Below are 15,641 nucleotides of genomic sequence, written 5' to 3'. Positions count from 1 at the left end.
ATAATTAATTTATCGTTTTAAAAAATGCATCTTTATTTATGTGTATGTATGTTTATATGTGTTTGCAGGGACCCTTGGGTTGCCAGGAGAGGGCATTGGATTTCTTGTAGCTAGAGTTATAGGTAGTTTCGAACTGTCTGATGTGGGTGCTGGAACTAGAACTTGGGTCCTCTGCAAGAGCAGCAAGTGCTCTTAATCACTGGGCTATCTCTCTAGTCCTCATCACTTTTAAAGAAAGCTCTTCTTACTTTTTTTTGTTTGTTTATGCAGTACGTGTGTGTGTGTGTGTGTGTGTGTGTGTGTGTGTGTGTGTGTGTTTGCATGTGGGCATGTACATGGCATAGCATGTCTATGGTGACCAGAGGACAACTTCCATGGGAGCCAGGGCCTTCCTCCACCAAGTGGTTTCAAGGAATCAAGCAGGTAGGAGGGTTCTTGGTACTGAGCACTGTTTATTGCCTGAGAAGCCGTCTTGTTGGCTCCAGCATCTTTTAAAGAAGAAGTTTCACATCGGCTGCCATGTTCTTCCTGCCACTTCCTGTGAAGAAGGCAGCTGCCTCCGAGGTCCCCTTGACACACGTGCTCAACATGTTTCCTCTCTTTGGCCCAATGACTGTCCTCATTATCCATCTCCCCCTGAGCCCTCCATTCTTCTGATATTCCCTGTGCAACCAAAGGGAAACTCTGGTTTTCTTCTCATTTCCCTCCTCTGCATTCATTGTCATTTACTAAATGCACAGCTTAAACCAGGCACCCAATTTAGTGCATGGGCCTACGCCAGGATTCTTGGGATGGGGTTGTGGCTGAGTGTAAGAGTGTTTGCCTAGCCTGCCCAACCCCATCATCACCAATAATACTAATACTACTTACTAATACTAATATTAATAGTAATAATACTACTAATAAATCAAACAGTTTCATGGCAGATAAAGCCTACCCATTTGCCATTGACTGCAAGGTCCTTTTGAAATATTTCAGCGGGGTCACGTTGTATAAGAAAAGTGTGTGGGTACCAGGCCCTGTGGATAAATAAGTCTCTGGGAGATAAATGGGTTAAAGAGGTGTTGATGGACCCCAGCATTTTCTAGAGTGTGCTCCTGCTCTTCCCAAAGCACAGCCTCCTTCGGGGAGGAGGAGATGTTTATCTTGTGTCTGGATAAAGAGAGTATTGGGCTGTGGCTGGAGGGAAAAGTCCCACAAAGGCCTGGAGATAGGTTAATGACAGAGTGCATACCACAGGGATGCCAAGCATGCCTTTTACCTGGCGACAGATGAGCCTGTAATCAGATGTCTGGAGGACCGGTGCTCCCAGGCATTCAGAGGCTGGGCTTCGTTCTGTGTTAGCCTGAGCTCCTGTATGATACAGCTTCCAGTCCACCTTTGATCCCCCTGGCCTTGATTCTTGACCTTCACAGCGTGGAGAGTCACAGGCTCTCTCCATGCGGTTCACCCTTGTCTTTTGTTGCTGTGTTTATTCATGCTGCATTTGTGCATGCAGATGTGTAGGTGTGTGCAGATGTGTGCTGCAGCAAAATGATAACCTTAGGTGTCATTCGTCAGATGTGGTCCAGTCCCTACCCCTTTTGGTTTTTTTTCAATGCAGAGTTTCTCACTCATTGGCCTGGAACTAGCCGAGTCGTCTAGGCTGTCTGGCCTGTGAGCCCCAGGCTTTCTTCTCCTCCTTCTCCTTCTCCTTCTCCTCCTTCTCCTTCTCCTCCTTCTCCTTCTCTTCTTCTTCTTCTTCTTCTTCTTCTTCTTCTTCTTCTTCTTCTTCTTCTTCTTCTTCTTCTTCTTCTCCTCCTCCTCCTCCTCCTCCTCCTCCTCCTCCTCCTCCTCCTCCTCCTCCTCCTCCTCCTCNCTCCTCCTCCTCCTCCTCTTCTTCTTCTTCTTCTTCTTCTTCTTCTTCTTCTTTTCTTCTTCTTCTGTCCAAGAGAATGCTTGCAGGTCAAGGAAGGCTATTTACCCTTTGAACCATCTCCTTCTCAGCCCTTCTTTCTCCTTGATGTTTACTTCCCTGTCCAGCCCTTGTTTAAAGCAGATATTTCACTTTGTTATTTTTCTGAGGCAAAGATGTAGGGTTTTTTGTTTGTTTGTTTCAATATCAAATTCTTTATAGCTTTTTTAAAAGTAAACATTGATTTGGGGAGACTTTTTTTATACTTTGATTCTTGGAGAAAGAAAAGTAACTTTATAAGCAGGTAGGAAGCCTGTGGGATCTCCCTATAATGGGGATTCATTCCAAGGCTAGGACTGAACACTTTGTAGGCACCCGCTCACTTGCCTCTTACTTCTTGGTACTTAGGGTGTTAAATGGCAGTAGCCAACCCAGAGAAGCACCTTGTGAGCCAATTGGACCATCGGTGGCCAATGAGAAACAGTCTTTGTGTAGCCCTGAGTCCAAGGGTAGGGATTTGCCTTGTTACTTCCACAAGTCCCTTGTCAGCAGAGATGGACAGAGGAAGCCTTGCTTAAGGCGGTGGGTGCCGTGTTTGTTGAGAAGTTTTCCCAGGGTGTGTCATTTCTTCCTCTGAAGCCAGAAGCTTGCATAGAGCAAGATGGAGAATCAGCTGTTGGCTGGCTGTGTCCAGATGAATCCATAGCCTACCCAGTCGCACAAGGGACTGTGGTGTCTGTTCCCAGCCTCAGCCACTGATATGGGCAGCTGAGAAAACCAGAGAACAATTTCATAATGCCTTTGAGGCATTTGGTCATTAGGGCTGGGAAGGAGGAACCCTTGATTCCAGAGCTGCTCTCGGGGCGATGTATTCATGGTCTTGGAGTATTCCAAACTCAGTGAAAGTAAGTTCTGACTTGCTCACTGCTGAGCAGCTCAACACCATGACCTGGAATCCCCTTTGTGATGTATCAACCCAGTGCTGCAGTGTACTGGTTCTCGAAAACATCGGGGTAACTGGATAGTTGTGGATGCCCCATGTGGAGTCTGCTTATTCATAGGAACCCCCCCCCCCGCCTTCCTTGTCCCCCACTGAGCCTGGCCTTTCTCTCAGCCTCTGAAAGACATGGTTCTCCGACCCAGACCTACCCTGGACTTTTGCTGATGAGGCCCAAGTGTAATAGAATTTCTGGGCTAAGTGTTTTGTTGTAGCGGGCCATTCAAGCATCCACGTGCGTGCGGTAGGGACTGTTTAAGGAGAAGTCTGAGTAATTACCTAACTTTTGTTATGGAAGGTGGGGGGGGGGAATCCACCCCTAAAGATCCCCTGAAGCTTGGTGTGATGCAGCCCTTCTGCTTGGCCGCAGGTAGAGGTGTGTGGAGCTAGACTTACAGCAGAATTATGTGCTCCCTGGGCTTCTGTTCTGATGTGGAAGGCTCCGCCCACTGCCTGGGAGTTGGAGGGTGTCTCCAGTAGGCTGTGGGCCAAGGCTGTGTGTCAGCCCTCAGGAAAAAAGACAAGCATGACACATTCCTCACCACCTCGTCTTTGCTTCTGCCTACTCTGTCTTCTGTGAGGTCCCCTCTGAATGTTCAGCTTAATCCACAGTAAAGAGATGGCAGCTATTTCTTGGTGGCCCTTTAAAAAGAAATGGGGAGAAAACCCACTTCCTCCCTTAATCTCCCACATGTACTATGGAAATATATGAAAAGCACATTGAGTTCAAAGCTTGATTTATGGCACGCGGTTAAGGGATCCCGCCATGTAAGGCAGCCGAGCTGGAGACTGAGAAGAGCGCGTGGCTTTTTCAAAGCCGCCTGCCAGGATTTGGGTGGGTGGGGGAACCGTTTACTGGAGTGTTAGCTTTTATTGTTTGTAAGTAACTTCTAACTGTGGGATGGCTTTAAGCACGTTGAAGGGGAAACTCCCAGATTGAAGTTTTCTAGGTTAAGGACTGAAGACTATCTGAGGAGGGAAGTTATAATTAAAAAAGAAAGAAAAGAAATAAAATCAGCCATATGATGGCTCTGAGGAAACGAATGACTTTCAAGGTGGGCGGCGGGGCCTCGATTCATAGGGAAGGAGCCCCTGAAACACAGAGTTCCTGGGGGAACCCCCTGCCGGAGATGCTGCCAAGCCCTCCAGACAGGTTGAGTTTCTGAGGAAGGGGAATGAAGAGAAAGCCAGTTATACTTTACAATCCCACAGGGGATTTTAACAGTATAGTAAAATGCATGAAGGTAAAATTAAGACATACCTCTGTAGACAGCGAGAGCAGGTTCTGTATGTTCAGACACTTTGGGTATTTTCTTACCCTTTCTCTCTCTTTGTTTTTTTTTTTTTTTTAACAAAGGTATTTCCCAGGCTTGTGCATTGAATCTGAATCTGCACTTTATATTGAACAAAACTCCCCCACGTAAACACAGTTTTATACTTTAGTAGCAAGGGCTGCAGCAAAGACTGTCAAGGTTTTTTCTTCCGTGTTATTTTTAATTTTTTTCTGTTTCCATTTTGAAAAATGTTCACATTAAAACCTCATGGAAAGGCCCTGTTGCAGTGTGTGTGTGTGCGTGTGCGCGTGTGCGTGTGCGCGCGCGCGTATGGTAAACTTGCGCCACAGGGCTCTGTTGTTCATTCCCACTGGGTCCGAGGTTCTCCATAGAGCAGTTACTGTCAGACCCGATGGTAAATCTCTCCAGTTTGCAGTAGCCCCTCAGTCATATTCCCCAGCAGGACTGTGTTACCCCGTAGCTTGCCTTCCTCCACCTTAGGACTGTCCCCTAACTCCTACATCCTTGGCATTTCTCACTCACTGGAGCCCCAGGCCATCCTGGCTGGCAGCTGAGGGTCCCATCTCGCGAATAAGATATGCAATTAAAGTGTATCCTGTCTAGCATCAGAACAAGCCCACACAGCAAGGCGCTCTGAAGAGCTATGGCTGTCCCAGCTCAGCAGCAGCTGCCCAGCCTGCCCTGTCTTCCTGCTGCCCTGCTAGCTCTGTGAGCTAGGACTGAGACCGCCCGGGACTCTGACCTTAAGCACCCAGTGCCATTGAGCAGGATGCAGCCCACCAGACCAAGGGCAGCTTGGCCCTGGATGGTCACTGGGTTTGCACACTGAAGAATGTGGAAACATCACACAGCAGCCTGGTGGCACAAGAGAGGGGGCGAAGGCACGGATCTGGCTGTTTTCTGACTGAAGTCTGTATTTTTCAAGCCTCTGCCTTCCTTTTTCTCTTTACTCATTCTTATTTTATTCCAAATGATATTTTCGTTAAAGAAAGAACTTCTCCTAAAACACAAAAGAGACGTAAGATCGTGGTAATAAAATCTAAATGATATAGAGAGTTCTGGAATAAGACCTGTATCCTCCTCTGCTCTCAACTCTGGATCTCTTTCCTTAAAAGGTGACCACTGCTAGCCTTAGATATCCTTCCAGAAAATGCCTGTAGCGGCATCCCCAGGGTGAGCACTGACTCCCAGGGACACACCACAGAGGCTGCCGTGTGCCACTGGCTTCTGAACATCATCACCATTTAGCACTGTGGTCCCCTGCGATTTCCCAGTTAGTGTCTCCTCCTCGCTGGTCCTAGCAGTCCGTGTGCTCTCCATGGTTTCTGACGCTTTCGTTCTGGAACATCAGGGTCCTGTGATGCGGGCCCAGCTGATAGTCCTGTGAAGAGCATCCTGGCTGCCTGCAGCAGCCTCTGCTGGCTTTTTGCTCTCTGGGGCCTGTCTCTTTCTTCCCCGAGCTGATGCTTACTAATTTGACTGTGACTTCTTGCCTCTCATCCTCTGGCGTGAATTTCTACTACAGTAAGTGATTTTTTTTTTTTTTGCCTGTTTGTGTGGAAGTACTACCAGAAAGATCTTCAAAATAATTAAATAAAAAAATTACACACTCTTTGCAAACATAACCTATGACCCTGACTCAGAATAAGTCAGGTAGGTGCTTCCAGGGAAGTGCTGTAGGCCAACTCCATTCCAGAATTTTCTGAGTCCCTTTTCTGTGGATAAAACTCGTGATACTTTTGTGGCCAATGGAAAGTAGACATCGTGATGTGGTCAGAAAACTGGTTTCTGACGCAGCCTGCAGATGAGACAGCTCACCACTGGAGGCTGGACGCCACGCAGACCGTGAAAGGGGTTGGGAGTCTTCCTCCTCTTGCTCCTGGTGAGGCTCTTACTTAGCAGCTCCCACCTGGTGGCTTTAGTAGGGAACAAGGGGAGTGGATGCTAGAGGAGCTCACACGTCCCTAGCCCAACTCTTCCTGCTCGCTTCTGTGTTTGCCTTTGAGGTTGGGGGGCCCTTGAGGTATGGCTCTCAATTACACAGTTATCAGTCCTGTGGTTCCTTCTTTAAAAAAAAAAAACAAAAATAACAAAAAAAAATTTTTGTCATGCCACAATGAGTAAAGGCCCTGTCTCCATAGTAAAATTTAGATTCTTCTAGGGGTTGGTGAGATGGCTCAATGGGCAAAGGCGCTTGCTGCAAGCCCGATGATCTAAGTTCAATTCCTGGAACCTATGCGGTAGAAAGAGAGAACTGGCTCTCAGAAGTTGTCCCCTGACCTCCACACAGATACGCAAGCAAACACACACACATAGATGAATTTTTTCATTAAAAAAAAAATCACCTTTCCCCTTCCGCAAAGACAACTTCAGAAGGTTCAGAAATGTCCCCATGTATATTTTAAATAATAGGATTTCACACCAAAACTCATTCCATGATTTTAATATTTCATTTCTTTTCTTTTTCTTTCCTTTTCTCCCCCACTCCAAGATAGGGTCTCTGAGCTTGAACTTACTATATGGCCAAGGATAACCTTGAACGTCATTGATTTTAATACCACAAGCGCCTTTTTTCACTTCTGTTGGGGGTGGCAGGGTTTTACGAAGAACAGACGGGCATGACAAATGGGACAGTCCCAGGAACAGCATAGGTCCTTGGGCTCCTCTGACGAGAGTCTAGGATCCACCTGTGAAAGAGTTCTTTTGGCTTCATCTTTGCCAGTTGGGTTGAGGAGGCGTTTGTGTGCTCAGCTGGGGATCCCCAGCCATGCCATGGACTGAAGCCAGGATGGCTTGGGGTGAGGCCTAGATGGTGCCTGTCTAACCTCATATCCATGTGTCTTTGGCCAAACCCTCAGTCGTGGTCTAGAATGAAGCCCACAGTCATACCCGGGCACAGCCTTCACATGGATTCTGGGTATATTTTCTTTCTCAGGGATCAGTCAAGGGGAGACTGTGTGTTTAAGAGATAAACACCGTGTCTGGCCTAGGCTGATACGGATCAAGGGAAACAAGTCACTTGGTGAAGCCCTGTGTGCTGCCAGGTGAGAGAGGATCCTTCCTATGTGGTTCAGTGTGAGGGTGTCTTTCCCTCAACTCTTGGTCTCGTGTGTTCACTGCCCTGCCTACTGAAGAAGCGAAAGTGACAGGAGCCAGCCCATTTTTACTAAATGGTCCGGGCATCATCACGTTTCAGAAGGACTGGGGACAGATGAAGAATGACCTCCCAGTGCCTGGGCCTTGGGTTTCCTCCAATGAAAGACCTTTGAGTTCCCAGAATGCCTTCCCCATGAGTTCCCAGAATGCCCTTCCCACGCATACACACCCCTCTTTCCTTGAGATACCCTTTTACATTCTGGAGGCAAAGGCAGCGGAGATCTCATCCACCAAGTGCTTGTGAACCCCTGCTGCTGATTCAGTTTTGGACGTGTTTTTCTTTTATGGTGCTGGAAATGGAACTTAGAACCTTGCGCATGCCTGGCCAGTGCCCTGTACTTGAGCCCAGCCTACATGTTAGTGAATCTCAGGGGCACAGCATCAGTCTGTGGCCTGAGCAGCACTGAGGAAATCTTCCTCATGTAGGGCTCTGAATGAAGAAAGGCCAAAAGACAGTAATGACGCCTGTGGGGTCTATCTGCACATTCTTAATGAGAAGGAGAAATACCATGATTAAATTTCTATAAATAATTTTTTTGAGGAAACCCGATCTTTCCTGTGACTTTTCATTTTGGTCCCCCCCCCCCTTTTTTTTTTGCCTGGTTCCTTTCCCTTTCTTTGTAAGAACTGATGCTCTGGCTGGGTCCCAGCTCACCTCCAGGCTTCCCAGGTAGAGCCAGGATTACATCTGCCTCTTTGCATTTTGTATCCAGGTTTCGGCTGAGTCTAGCTCCTCCATGAACTCCAACACCCCGCTGGTGAGGATAACCACTCGTCTGTCCTCTACGGCAGATACCCCAATGCTAGCAGGAGTCTCCGAGTATGAGTTGCCAGAGGATCCAAAGTGGGAGTTCCCCAGAGACAAGTGAGTACTACTGTGCACAGCCCCAGTGTGCGCTTAGCTATAAATGGGAAGATTGGATTGACATTTTCTTTCCACGGCCTTTAGCTGTAAAGGTCTCGCTCTGACATTGTCAACAGGAGTGAGATTGTGTTTCTAAATAACCAACTCCTAGGAAAAAAAGAATTTTTAAGAACAAAATTTTAATATTTCTTTTTCAGCGGAGCTACAAAGTCCTGCCTAGTAACCAAGCAAGATGGCATGTGGTTATCATTGTTGAAGTTTCTAGACAATTCAAACCTAGTCAGATGGAACAACAGTGGAGTTGTGTTTAAACTTTAAACTTCTGGTTACTAGAAATTGCCATAGGGATCTGGGATATTTTCTTTCCATTGCTGCTGCTGTTTTGTTTTTGCTTTGCTTTTAGTAGTTATTAATGTGATATTGGACTGAAAAATTTCAAGTCTGGCCCCTGATACTTGAGTTCTATGATCTACAATACTTTTGCTTTTTGGTTGATAGGGAAGTATGTCAAGGTACAAGGTTGCCATGCAGGCTTGCACGGGTATTGCTGGGAGCTGTTTTGTCTTTTGGCCCAGCTGAATAACTTCGTGTAATTTGGCCTTGCCTGTGTTAGATTTGAATCCCAGTTCTGCCAGTCAGTGGCTGGGCAGACCCAAGGGATTCGCTCAGTCCTCTGAATCTCTTGCCTATAAAATGAGGGTCACGGTCTACTCCTCCTGAGACTGAGCACAATACTGGGTTGTTGGATTCTCTCATTTTCACTTGTGCCCTGGTAATCAGGGCCCTTTGAACTGCAAATTTCAGCAAGATGGTGTGTTTAACAGAGCTGGTGGTGCAGATGGTGGCCCACCAGCCTCTGCCTTCGTGGTAGGGACCAACCCTGGCGGCTTCCTTCTTGTAGGAAGAGAGTCTAGACAGTTTGAGAGTCGCAGAAGGTGGAAATAATTGGCTCTTTCTGCATCAGATACCCAGGAGTAAGCTCTCAGCTTGCTTGAAAACATCTAGCCCACCTATCCTGACCTTTGCAGTGTCTTCCTGAGATTATTTGTGGTGTTTTCAACACACATACTGTGGTGTGTGTGTGTGTGTGTGTGTGTGTGTGTGTGTGTGTGTATGTGTGTGTGTGTACAGATTCAGGAACACAAAGATAAGATTTCCCGAGACTGGATGGCCAGTTCTAATTGGCAGGGGAAGGAAGCCTGAGCCTTACCTGGGTCTTTGAGTCACACAATTGCAGCACTTTGGTTCCCACTTTAGTTAGAGATCCTCACATATACCCTAACCCAGGGCTAAGTAGCCGCCGCTGTAGCCTTCAGTTTATGTCAGTGGAAATCATTTCCAGCTTATTTGTATGCTGTGGTGAAAGGAGCATTCTTTCCTTCCTTCCTTCATCCAGGGAATGTTTACTGGACATTTTTACTGGTGAGGTACCAGAGAAAACACAAAGAATGGTTTCTTTACCTGCAGACTTTTGGTGGAGGAAGAGATGTTGCACTTGACCCCTGCCAGCCCCCTAGCTGAGTGCGATTACATACATAGCTGGGTTCGTGTGCACATTTCTGTGTACACAAAGCTGAATTGGAGAGTTGTGCTCGTATGTTACAAACTCGCGGCTTTCAGGTTGAGTCTGTAATTTTGGCCACCTGTGACAGCAGTCAACAGTGTGAGTCTATGCTGTGCAGCGGCTCCCACTCGGGGGGGACCTCAGTGTGGAAAATCTGAGCCCCGTGCATTTCCAAGGAGTGTTTAGCACAAATGTAGGTGGAGCAGATTTCCAATGAATGAAGGCTATTTAGAAGCGGTTTATTAGATTGGAGGCCGAAGTTACACAAAGAGAGGGTTGTTATGCATGTAGTACCGGGGCAATAGGGCACAAATTAACCGTTTTCCAACGCAAATGTTTATTTTCTGCCAAAATGTTCAATTTAATTTTATTCCTGGACTGAAAGGGGATGCCCTTCAGCATGGCATGTGTTGCCCTCCATTTTTTTTTTCTTTTTTGAGCTTTTGAAAATGTCGGGTGCTTACTGTAAATGCTGTGTTCTGAGGAAGGCTCGATCCTTGGCTGTACTGTGCTTATGTTAAAAAGGAAGAAAAGCCCACTCAAGCTGGAGAGCGATCTCTGTGGTAAAGAGTGGGTACTGCTCTTATAAAAGACCAGAGTTCAGTTCCCAGCACCCATGGTTGGCGACTCACAACCTCCTGTAGCTCCAGATCTGGGGGACCTGATATGTCTGGACTCCATGGGCGCTGGCACCCACATGCACATACCCCTCCCCAGAAACACACATACACATACTACAACATAATAAAAAACAAATTAAAAAAAAATAAATGAAGATAAAAAAAAAACACACTCGAAAGTGTTCCAAAGACTTCCCTAAGTGTCCCTAAGGAACACCTAAGACAATATCAGACTGTTTATCAGACACGCATAGAACTTTTGTGCTTAAAAATGGCACTTGTGCCCTTTTGCTTTCTACTTTCTTTCTTCTTTTTATTTTGGGTAGTGATAAGAATTTCTAAACTTTTGTCAAAAGAAAAACTGTCCTGCCCATTTTCGAGAAGTTACCTTCAGTGGGAAACTTACAGATGCTTTGAAATGAGCAGAAGCTCCTACCCTGTAGCCTGGACAAGCAAAGGAACCATAAAATCCCCTGCTATTGCGTAACAGTCGTTTGAAGGCTGCCCCTTGACAGGGACAGCAAATCAGAGCAGCCTTTCACAGTTTTTTTTTCTTCCTCCGCTCCATTTTAAATCACAAATATTTAATTGGCTCAAGACCAAAGCTCCTCATAGTTGGCACGCAGCGAAGCTGACCACCTCGCTAGCAAGGACACCTTTCCTAAAGAAAAAGAAAACAAATGAAGAGCACAAATGTGAAATTTAATAGCCGCTCCGACAGTAATTGACGTTCTGGAAAAACGTCACTAAGAAAATACCCCAGAAAATACCCCGTGTGTGCCCCAAAGCCTCATTGGTTCCATATGCATGCCTCTGGAAGATTTTTATATTTAGTTCTGGAATTTCCCTCCCTGTGCCCCTCAGCCAGAGGCGCTGTGCTAATCCCGTATTTACACATCTAGGCTGACGCTGGGCAAACCCCTGGGGGAAGGTTGCTTCGGGCAAGTAGTTATGGCAGAAGCAGTGGGAATCGATAAAGACAAACCCAAGGAGGCCGTCACCGTGGCAGTGAAGATGTTGAAAGGTGAGTGGGTGGATGGGAGGGCAGGGAGGGCCCGCCCTGATGAACGTGAACTCTGCAATGACGTGGGGGCAGAGAGCACATACTTGACCTGGAGGTTGAGGGGTTTTCAGGATAAATGAGCATCTGAGGCAGAGGGTTTACCTTGAGCTGCGTGCTCTTAAAAGAAAAGACAGTTTATGAACAGTGGTAGCTTGCTGGGTCGAGTCATTGTCTGACCGACTCTTAATAAGAAATCCTCATTGATTCTCTCGTGTGTGTACTCATGGGCTTAGAAAGTTTAGGGGTTTAGGTGGGAATTGATATGGTAAATTGGTACGCAGACTTTAACATGCAAAAGAGTTGTAGGTACTGGAGTGGGAATAAGGGAGGGCAGGAAACAGAAAGCCACATTTTGTCAAAATGTGGATCCAAAGAGTCACTTAGAAGCTGAAAAGGAACAAAGAGGACTGGAGCTGATGCAGAATCTTAGAGACATGTAAATGATAATTCCAGCATATGAATGTCCTTTTTTTCCAGCTTGATACCCAAGGAGCTTAAATTACTTTTCACTGTTAACTTATCCTTGCATGGTATTCTTTTATACGAAGAGTTAAAGGGAAAAGTCACATTATAAATTCTGTTGTGGCCACCTCAGAAAGAAAGATTTCGTGCCCGATGGTTCCCCGACTGGTAGGCAGGGGTCTGTCCTGAACGTTAGGATGTTATACATGCTCAGGAGTTAGGCCGTTTCTTTCTTTAGCAGGATGCTTACCACATCCCTTTCTGCTGAGAACATGCAGACAAGAAAGGGCCAGAACACCATTCATTTTGTCTTTTTAGCTTTTGACTTGAGATTCCCAGGGAACTCTGTGATGATCCTTGCCTTGAAGGTTGATACCAAGGAAGAGATGGCAAGTGTGTAGGTACCAGAGCAAAGGCAAGGTAGGGAGGACTAGGCATCGTATTTTCTACAGGACTCCTGGTTTTGAGATCCCTGGGGCTGTTGCAGAAAGGAAGGTTTAGGGGTTGGCCTTTCTCTTTAAACAAGATTGTCCACCATCCTTTTTTCATCACGGTCAGAGAATATTAGCCCCAAAGCCTTCTTAGCATCCTTTTTGACAACCAGAGTACGACTAAGGTCTAGGGAAGGCAGCATGCTGAGCCATGTGTCTGTAGGCTGCTCTGTTCCCACCTCCCTTCCCTCTTCTCCGTAAAGGTCAGGATAGATGCATGCCCCTGTTTTTAGAGACACATTCAGCCTTTATTCTTTTTTTTTTTTTTTAGCTCAGATCTTTTTTTTCTTTTCTGTATTGAATTAACTCAGTGGTAGAATACCTGAGTGGCAGGCACATGACACTGTGTTTGAATCCTAAAACTACAGAAAACAGAATGACAACAGAAGAATTAACTTAAAAGAGGGCACACTGGAAATGGTCTTATTTGAAACTCCCCGTGAGCCCGTGTGTGTTGGGCCTCTGCCGTGCATATGCCAAGCCTGTGAGACGTGACTTGTACTTCTCTTTGAGGGTAGTAATCAGGAGCTATTGAGAAGGCTTTTTGCTCATCAGACTATTTTTGGTGTGCACACACATTTGCAGAGCCACTTATGGGCTACTTCCTGGGCCTACCTTCTAAGAACCTAAAGGTTGTATTGGGAATTGTTTCTCTGTAAAAGCAAATTTTATAGTGATTCCCAATGTTTCTCCTACAGTTTCCTCCCCATTATTCTTGAAGTTGTTGGGGTGGGGGTGGGGGGCATTGGGAAGTTTGGTATATTCTAGAAGGTATCTTAGATACATCAGAGGATGAGGTTAGCTCATGATCAAGAACTTTGTTGCCAAAGACTTGACCTTAGTGTTGGGGGCCTAGTTTTGATCCCAACTCTTGTTCATGTGACCACTTTGATACTGAGCATGACACTCCTCTGCCTCAGCTTTTATGTCTTCGCTGATTAGATGGAGAACTATTTCTGGTTCTAAAATTCAACTCCATGGTGTTCTAAGTAAGAACCCTTGAAGTTACCATGTTGATCATCTGATGGCTAAAAGTGACTTCCTTGGAACTGGGAGGAACCAACCGATTTATGATTCCCATTCCTAGATGATGCTACAGAGAAGGACCTTTCTGATCTGGTGTCAGAGATGGAGATGATGAAGATGATTGGTAAACATAAGAATATCATCAACCTCCTGGGGGCCTGCACTCAAGATGGTAAGTAGGAGGAGGAGTATTTTCTGTCCACACACTGCACTGCTGGCCAGCAGGCCTCATCTGGAAACAACTGGGCTGTAGGGTTTCTGCTCTTAGGGCATCTCAAGGGTATCTCTTCCCATCAGACATGTAGTGCACACCTATCCCAGCACTCAAAAAGCTGAAGCAGGAGGATCACAAGTTTGACAGCAGCCTGGGGTACATAGTAAGTCTGTCTCAAGAATACAGAAAAGTAGAGGCTGGGAGATAGCTCAGTCAATAGAGTCAATGAGGACCTGCCGAATCTGTATTGAGCTCTTATGATCCTGGCACTGGGAATTTGGAGAAAGGTGGATCCTAGGACTCACTGCCCTCCAGCTTAGCCTTCTCAGTGAGTTCCTGGTCGGTGAGAGATCCTGTCTAAAAAGCATGACTGTCTTCTAGCTGCCACACATAAGCACACATACCTGCATGTGTCCTCCCATGCACAGATACAAACAAACATATGCACACATATATGTACATATTTTTGTAAAGTTGACTTCTATTCTATCCTTAGGAAGATGTTACCAGCTACAGGTACACAGCAGGTCTGTGGCTGCCCCTGGGGGCATGGAAAGTTGGGCATGGGGGCTGTTTTGAAAGGGCTTTCTTCTGATGCTTTTGTTGTGTGAGGACCTGAGAGATTTCTTAAAATAAAGCCAGTTTGTTTTGCTTGAGAAGTTCTTCCCTTAAAGTGGGGACTGAGGAATCCTGTCTTGCTCTAGGCAGCAGATGGCCGAGCTCTCAAGAATAGCTTCCCAGAATGAAAGTGGAAGGAAAGAGCAGTCTCCCCCAGGGGGACCACTTCCCTGGGTGCTCGCAGGAGTGCCTACTGGCGCTTTGGAAATCAACTTGACAGTAATTAGTAGACCTGAAAAATGCTTGTGCAGCTTCTTTTTCAGGTGTGCGGGGATTGGAACCTTCTTCTCCAAAGGGCAATTGTAGATATTTTAGACTTCTGCAGACCTGTGGTCTCTGTCACAAATACTCATCGCTGCCATTATATTGGGAAATCAGCCCTTACGAGACAGATATGAATGGGCATGGCTGTGGGACAATAAAATACGATGACTCAGACGGGAATTGAGCAGGATGTGGCCCGGGGACTGCTCTTTCCAGCCCTGGAGTCTACACTATTGCTCTGACTGTTTAAAGCCATCTAAATTCTCATCTTTCATTTCATCCTCCAAACTTAATATTTATTTATCATTACAATATCTGTGTATGTGTGCATGTGCTCTCTCTCTCTCTCTCTCTCTCTCTCTCTCTCACACACACACACACACACACACACACACACACACACACACAGTGGCTCAAGGGAACTGGAAGGGCTAGGCTTCTGGTGATTGTTGCTTCTCCAGGAAGACATAGAGCAATAGTTTTCAACCTGTGGGTCACAACCTTTGTGGGAGTCAAATGATTCTTTGACAAGAGTCATATTATCAGATACTTACACTGTGATTCATAACAGTAGCAACATTACAGTTATAAAGTAGCAACAAAAACAATTTTCTGGTTGGGGTCCCTCCAACCTGAAGAACTGAACGAAAGGGTCGCAGCATCCAGAAGGCTGGGAACCACCGCCATAGAGAAAGAAGTGCACTGACAAGAAGGTTCCTCCAACTGTGTCCTTTATTTCTTTAAATCCTTGAATTTATCATGTTGGTCATCATCATTCTGGGAAGATTATAAATGGAGGTCTATTTTTATCCATGCCTTTCTGCATGTGATAACACTAAAAAAAAAAAAAAGTGAGGGTTGTTGCTGAGTGATAGACTACTTACCCAGCACTTACCTCGTGTGCCCAAGGTTTCGGGTTCAATGCTCAAACACTGCAGAACCACAGTGGGTTGTAAATGACTAGAAATTTTGCTGAGGCCGGGCGGTGGTGGCGCATGTCTTTAATCCCAGCACTTGGGAGGCAGAGGCAGGCAGATCTCTGTGAGTTCTAGACCAGCCTGGTCTACAAGAGCTAGTTCCAGGACAGGCTCCAAAACCACAGAGAAACCCTG

At 46.2% G+C, this 15,641-nt stretch overlaps 1 protein-coding gene across 3 annotated transcripts in view; it reads left to right on the top strand.

Annotated features, from left to right (window-relative positions):
* Positions 1-15,641, top strand: part of Fgfr2 (fibroblast growth factor receptor 2) — a 106,014-nt gene that overhangs the window by 72,962 nt on the left and 17,411 nt on the right. For all 3 annotated transcript variants that reach the window (XM_050165829.1, XM_050165830.1, XM_050165831.1), the window contains 3 exons: positions 8,056-8,207; positions 11,294-11,415; positions 13,495-13,605. In XM_050165829.1, the coding sequence (XP_050021786.1) occupies positions 8,056-8,207; positions 11,294-11,415; positions 13,495-13,605 (385 nt within the window). The remainder of the gene's footprint in view (positions 1-8,055; positions 8,208-11,293; positions 11,416-13,494; positions 13,606-15,641) is intronic.

Source organism: Alexandromys fortis, unplaced genomic scaffold (genome assembly GCF_014885135.2).
Source record: "Alexandromys fortis isolate MF-2015 unplaced genomic scaffold, M_Fortis_MF-2015_v1.1 scaffold_146, whole genome shotgun sequence".
NCBI classification, from domain to species: Eukaryota; Metazoa; Chordata; class Mammalia; order Rodentia; family Cricetidae; genus Alexandromys; species Alexandromys fortis.
Note: the sequence above shows the minus strand (reverse complement) of the source record. Positions and strands in the feature narration are given on the sequence as shown.